General features: G+C 36.9%; 1 protein-coding gene across 1 annotated transcript; it reads left to right on the forward strand.

The window, feature by feature from the left end:
- Positions 1-3,545, forward strand: LOC128214874 (Krueppel-like factor 4). Its single transcript, XM_052921577.1, has 2 exons — positions 1-140; positions 772-3,545. The coding sequence occupies exons 1-2, from the start codon at positions 99-101 to the stop codon at positions 1,912-1,914; spliced, it is 1,185 nt and encodes a 394-aa protein (XP_052777537.1). The 5' UTR covers positions 1-98; the 3' UTR covers positions 1,915-3,545.
- Positions 3,546-7,711: the final 4,166 nt, after the last annotated feature.

Below are 7,711 nucleotides of genomic sequence, written 5' to 3' on the forward strand. Positions count from 1 at the left end.
TTGTATTGGAATTGCATTCCGAACGGACACTTGTACAATTTTGTGATCCTACATGCAAATAGTTATTATACATTAGATAATATCTTGAGAAATAAATTATGTTAGACAGTCTTGGACACGAATATCAAGAGATGGCCGAGGTAAGATAAATTTCTACTTTCACTTAAGTTAAGCGACTGATTATGGTCAACATTGGTGATTTACTTACTTTAAAATAATATTGTACATTATTTCAACTGTTAACATAAAGCTTGCATACGAAAGCAATTCCGCAGTTTAAACAGAGTCCGACTCTGAATTGCATTCTTAAAACTTTATTAAACGCTTTTAAAACTTTATTGAACTTTGATAGTAGTTTTAACTTGATTTCTTGATTTTTAACGTCGAAGTGGATACTTGAACGATTTTTTAAATGTTCATTTTTTCTTAAAAATATAAGTGTATCGTTATGTTATTTGCATTCATTTCGAAGAAGGTATTATAAAGGTAAACGTGATCAACCAATTAAACTTCTAGACTAATAAGAACATTGACTAAAAAATAAATAAACAGCAAGCCATTGATCACTTTGCAACTTTAATTATCTTCAAACAAATACCAGTTTTGTTTTAAAACATTTCTGATCACCCCTCCAATTGAAATGGACTATATCGCGTTACAGTCTAGTTACTCGCATCTTTTGCGCGCTTAATGTAATCAGCGCATCAGACAGATCTTGCTGGTACTTCAGATGTTCGTGTGTAGTCATAGTTTTATATTTTATTTTTGCAGAGTTGGAGCGAGATTGAGCGGTATATCCACAGCAACAACCACTGTGTGGACCAGCTGGGCAGCCCCTTGTCACCGGCGCAGACCCCTGAATCCCCGATATCAAATTACTCGTGCAGCAGCCCCGGAAGTGCCTGCACAGGATCACCGGCGCCAGCAGGAGTCAATCAGGAACTGTACGATGATTTACTAGATCTGGACTTCATTTTGTCAAATACTGTGGACAATAACATGTCGATGTATCAAGATGAAATGAGTTGTAAAATCAAGCAGGAACCCGGCCTTGTTGAAGGCCTCCCAGACTTTTCCTCAAGTTTCTTGGACATACCTGATATTAAGTATGACAGTTGTAATAGTGGTAATATGGATACTATGCCTTCACTATGTCCCGAAGTGGAATCGAATAAAATGGACTTTAATAAACAAGTAAAGCAAGAATACTCGAGCAGCTCGTGCGCATCGTTTAATGTTAACGCCTCCGTGCCGTCTTCTATTCATCACTCGTGCGCGCCAGTGTCTCCGCAGCAAACCCATATGTCGTACTCAATGAACATTCCAAACTCCAAGGCGCACGAAATGTACCACGGCAAATGCTTACCCGCAATGTCGCACATGTCACAGGCAATGACGCACCCACAAATGCGGTTGGCGGGATCCATCCCCCATGCGGGTCTAAGTTATCAACAACAGCAGCATTATCAACAGTTCCTTCTTGCGCAACAGGCGATGCACGGACACATTACGCAACTTCCGCCTAACATGATTACCCCACCGACGTCGCCGCGACAATTCGTCGACATGCTCACCTTACCGCAAAGCATTATGGACCCAACAGTCGTGCAACCGAAGAAGCGCGGGCGTCGCACGTGGGGCCGCAAACGCCAGACTACGCATACTTGTACGCATCCCGGATGTAGCAAGACCTACACTAAGAGCTCTCACCTCAAGGCACATCTGCGCACGCACACAGGAGAAAAGCCCTACTGTTGCACGTGGAAAGGATGCGGATGGAAGTTCGCGCGATCGGACGAACTAACGCGTCACTTCCGGAAGCACACCGGCGATCGGCCGTTCCAGTGCCATCTCTGTGAGCGAGCGTTTTCACGCAGCGATCATCTGTCACTCCACATGAAACGCCACATATGAAAGACTGTAAAAGCGTTTCAGCTACTGTGATCTGATCGGAAGCCCAACCGGTGCTTGTTACGTTGGTGAACTCTTTTGATAGGAACACTGATCCTAGTTTTTAAATGAAGGAGACTATTTATATTTAGACCAACATTTTGTAAAATGTTGTGTTGAATAGTTCTTTAGTCTGCGCGTTGTATTGAATATGATTATTTTTTATGCGCGATTTTTGCATAAAGACGGGTTCAGGTTTTGTCAGAGATGGCTTCACCTTGGCCTTGGTAGGTCAACTAAGCGGTGCTGGTCGCCCCATGTTGGCATACAGTTTAGGCGGGTGCTCTGAGGTGTAGATATTCGTTCAAATACGATACATGGTTTATGTATTGAGACCAAGCGATGAGAAATGGAAGCAGACGTGTTGATATAATTATTAAAGGACGACTTGTTGTAAAAGTTGTTTCAAAGGCAGCCATTTCGTTGGTTAAAACTCTGCTTTCATTTCTGTTGTTTTTTTGTTTTTGTTACTGGTCGCAAGATTAATTGTTACATCTGGTTTTCATATTCATTGTTACATTGATATTATTGATTATTTTTTTTTTTGTTTTGCAAGTTTAAACACCGGAAAGTATTTTATACAGAATGGTGTAATGTTTTATTATAAAGTGTATAATTTTATATAAAATTTTAATCAAAACAGCGACTGCGCTTAGCTAAGGAAGAAAAGTGCTACCAACTATATTTGCTTTAAATTTGATATATTTTTGTATGTTTAATATAGTTATTTTCTATAGCTTTAACTTACAAAGTGCTTAACAACTTTATTATGATAACCGTGCCTAAACAGTTGCTTAATTAAGCAGCCTTATGAATATTTTTAAATCACCATATTGAATCTATGTGCAATTGAATGTGTTCAAAACATCTTTGTGACTCGTGGCGAAGTTTCTCTGTAGACCTTTTAGGTCGCATGACTAAATTGCACGTGGGAGCACCTTCCACGTGCAGTAAGTCTTAATTACTATACTCTTATAGATTAGTTATAAATATTCCATATTTAACCAGAAATTCTTAGCAAAGATCTTAGCAGTCATGCAATGAAATATTTTATTCTTGGATAAAATACACAGCAGCCACAGACTTGTAATTTAGTTTGAAATAGTGTGGACATTTTGAGAATGTACTATGATTGTAAATTGTATTTATTTATTAGTTGCTTCGAGTTCCAATTTTTGCTTACCTGTTTCTTATAGATTGAAGTTGATATATATATTTGTTACTTCCGTTACAATGGCGCAGTGTTACACTCGCCTCTGTTATCTTTCATATTTCTTGTTTTCTTCAATAACTAAGTGCTATGCTAGTCAAAACTTTGAATTTGTAAACACTTGTGCCATTTACTTTAATATCATTCTATCAGAAATCGATGATGAACATTTAACAACGAATTAATTTAGACAACGAAATACAATCATGTATAATTCACTGCCATTCATTCATTTCATTAGAAGATGCCATGTTTGTTTAGACATTCGTATGAAAATAGTGTACCATTTCCTGGTGATATTATTGTATTCATGGAGCCATATTTGAGCAAAATCCGGGCAACCGGGTAAAATGTTATTTTGAGCAAATAAACTGTTATATTTTTATTATTTTGTCCTCTTTACTTATTCCAGTATAATACACAGGCCCCGATTTCTGGAAAGGTCTTAAGCCTAACAAACTAAGGTATCCTGCTTCAGCAAGCCAAATTACTTAAACCTGGTTTTACTGGATGGAGATTGGTTTATCGTGATTACCAAAAAGAAGACTAGGATCTCTTCAAAATGATATTACAACACAAGCTATACCGAACAGAATAGAACAGATACTTTTTATTAGACCTGTATCAACAAAGTCAATAGTCAAATAACATCAATACCAAAACAAAAATAGTGAGCTGAGCTTGATCCGGTCATAAGGGGCTCAAAATTGTTCCAGAATTTGGAACCAGATCTAAAGTTTCGTTAACAGTTTGCAGATGTTTTACACCGATATATATCACATTGGTAGAAACAGTTTAATTGTGAGGCCAGCATGACCAGGAATTAGGGCGATGAAGTAAACTGTGAAGTTTTCCAGAATGTTCGAGAACACCTTTGAAGTGTATAGCCACCTATAGCTTTGATTGTATTAACTCCATCTAAGACTTAATGACAAAAAAGACAGACGGACAGTAAAATATAAGACAGGAACGTGTATGGTAGGAAAAACATGTTTCTGGGTTTAATAGATAAAGCATTTCTTCAAAACTGTATAAGCTCTGTGTGGAAAATTTCCATCAAAATAATGTATGCTATTTTTCTAGGAAAAAAAATAATTAAGGAAAGTTTTCACGATTTTTCCCGTACCTCGCTCCCTGAACAACTTCAGAACCAGTTTCGACTCAAAAATAATCGTACGTGAGATATTCTTGCATTTCTTTAAGGATCGAAGACATACTTAGCGACAGGAGGAGCTACGATGGTGCAATGCCACTTTAGCGAACCTGTTAACATTAGCACGTTGGGTATTGTGTAACTGTTGACAATATCACTGTACACCAATGATTCAGTGTCGCACGTTGTTTCGAGTGGCGATAAAACGTGAGTTCAAGCTGGTTATGTAACATTTGAACTCGGGAAGGAAAAACAAACAATTAAATATATTCGCTCCGGTTAATTATAGAGATGTGTTAGTGAAATAACAATAATATTTCTCAGTTTCAGGACCGAAGTAAAAATATCAATCTGATATTTATGACTGTTTCAAAATTTTAGCGCGCTCTCAAGTTCAATTAAAACCGTGCTGGGACGCCAACAACAACAATAACAACAACAACTACCTTTAATTTCCATGGTAACATTCGTTACAACATACTTTATACATGTTTAATACAGCGTCGGTTAATAAGATGGGAAGTTATGTTGGTAAAATCAATACATTTCAAGGTTTTAAACGGTAATATTTAACTAAAATATACAAAATGCACCAACTTAGACCAGAAATGTCTAAACTAATTATTTGGGGAGACCCAAAAACCCATCAAGGTTAAAGAAATATTTGGAGATTCCTATGGAATGAAGCGTACGCCCCATGCAAGGTGTGCCCCTAAAGTGCGTCCCTCTAAAGTCAAATCCTCATGGCCGCCCCTACTTCTTTCTCTAAACACTATATCATAGCGTCAATACTGGCAATACTGATGCTTCGGAAACTTTGGAGACTTTTACTTTCAAGATGACCATCATGCAATATTTCGGTAGTACGAGTATGTGAACTTCATAAAACCCTGGCCCCGATTTCTCGAAACTTCCCTTATAGCTGGATTAAGCTAAGCTCACTATTTTTGGTGTTCTATAAATTGCATAATATAAACTTCTTTAAGAGTTTTTTTATACTTTAGACAGGAATTATCATTATGATAATCACAATCAATAGAAAAATAAGCTACTTAAGCCTGTTAAGCTTAAGAAGTATCGAGAAATTGGGGCCAGATTCTCTTTAAAAAATGCATTTTTATGTAAGCACACTTGTTACACTCAATATTACTACGTTCATTGTTTCTGACATGACACGGTCACTATGTTTAATTGATAGGGGCCTATTAATTTAAGGAACACGTGTAGTCGTGAAGTTAGGGTCCGGAGGCCCTTAAACAGACAAACGTTTGACAGGGATCGATTTTTTATTTTGAATTACAACTGTTACTGAAAAAAAAACTTTCTGTAATGACTTCATGGTTTTACAGTGTTTTTATGACCAACATAATGATTTTATTACTCTCAATAATTATATTCACCTGTTGGAATCATAATTTCCCCTTTAATGAATACATAGGTGCAGAAGATAACTTCCGTCTGCTGCGCTATTTCAGTGGAGTGTGGTTGAGTTGGTTCGGATGCTGAGGTCGGGAACCATACACAGAATCTCTGACCAATTCCAACCAGTTCGTTCTTCTGTAATATGCGTGCTTGACCTTTCATTTAACATGGACAAACGAGATATAGATCTAGATTTATGTCATGATTATTTAGTGGCGATCAGGTTGCCTACCCACGAAACAATAAGTTCGACTTCTGGCTCGAACCTATTAATGCATACCTTACATTTGTATAATTTAGTTGTACGATAATAATGCCATTTTTGTGTATGGTAAAGGTTACATATTGTTCAAAAACTGGAAGAGTAGGTACGCTTTTTTATTTGTATTTCAATTGTATAAGCTTTATGTATGGACCTTATATTCATTACTTATTATTCAACAGGGTATATAAAGGGTAGGGTCGGCGCCTATTATGGACATATATGGAATCAAGGTCGAAATAGTTGATAATGTTATTGCTGGATGTTCCAGAAATAAGTTATAAGTCAACTTTCTTTCAGCATATTTCAGCTATAATCGGAAAATGTGAGGAAACTGTTTAATAAGATCTAACAATGGCGCAAGGTTGATCATGTCATTTAGCTTTAGTTGGAAAATGCGCTGACGACTGTTTTAATGTTAATTCAAAATTAGATCTTAAGGATGGCTCAATGCTGACAAAGTCATTTATTGATGACTGTTTTAATGTTAATTAAAAATTAGATCTTTAGGATGGCATAAGGCTGACAATACCATTTAGCTTTACTTGGAAAATGCGCAGAAGACTGTTCAAATGATAATTCAAAGATGGCACAAAGCTGAAAACGTCATTTAGCTATTCTCGGAAAATGCGCAGACGACTCTTCAAATGATCATTCGAAATAAGACCTTCAGTATGGCGCAAGGCTGAACACGTTTTTTTAAAACTATAATAGGACAATGTATGAAGAACTGTCTTGATGATGCTTCAAAATCAGATCTATTTAAACGGCGAGACATCTCAGATTGTAGTATTTCCAAAGCTGATTTTTTTTATTAAATATGATGAAACAGACCCTCCTTGCACAGAGAATTTAAGATACACAACTAAATTTAATGTTTTCCTAATTTACGCTATTAAATGACTGGCTTTTAAACAACGAAATTCATACGATATTTACTTAAATCTTAACTCAAGACGCAGTTAGCCAGTTCCCCCCCCCCCCCCCCCCCCCCCAATTTCAATTTAAACGAACATTTCACAAGCTTTGATAAACATGATGAGTTAAGTTAGAAGTAAACATTACAACCGCGGGCAATAATGGGACGTTCAGCGTATATTTACAATCAATAGAAACATAAAAAACGTATATTAAGCAATACAATAAATGTTAAACCGTCAGCTGACATTTTTTGCGTCGGTGGTATAAGCTGAATGCATTCGCTATGGCTCACTACTTGTAACGTACTTGACTTCTGCATCTGGGTCGCTACTCGACGAAACTTCCACTGATATCAATTTCATAACTTTTATATAGCAAAGGCTGGCTTGAAATCACTTCCGATGGGTTAAAAAGAGGAAGGAGTAGGAGTAGGAGCCGGTTCTGAGAGATGATGATGATGATGATGATGATGATGATGATGATGATGACATGAAGATGACATTAAGATGATGCTGGGATGGTAAGGATGGTGTTGTTAATATTTTTGTTTTTCTTGTTGCTGTTGCTGCTGCTGCTGCTGCTGCTGCTGATGTTGCTGCTGTTGCTGCTGCTAGTGATGGTGTTGGTTGTGGTGGAGGTATACAAGAAGAAGGAGAAGGAATATGAAAATGAAATATGAATTATAATTGACAAATAATAATTAACTCTCCATAATTGACATGCGCAAACATATTAACCGCAGACGTCATGATTTTGTGTATCATAAGGAAATACATGTCAAATCTCCACTTGC

The sequence above is a fragment of the Mya arenaria genome, chromosome 13 (genome assembly GCF_026914265.1).
Source record: "Mya arenaria isolate MELC-2E11 chromosome 13, ASM2691426v1".
In the NCBI taxonomy this organism is placed as follows: Eukaryota; Metazoa; Mollusca; class Bivalvia; order Myida; family Myidae; genus Mya; species Mya arenaria.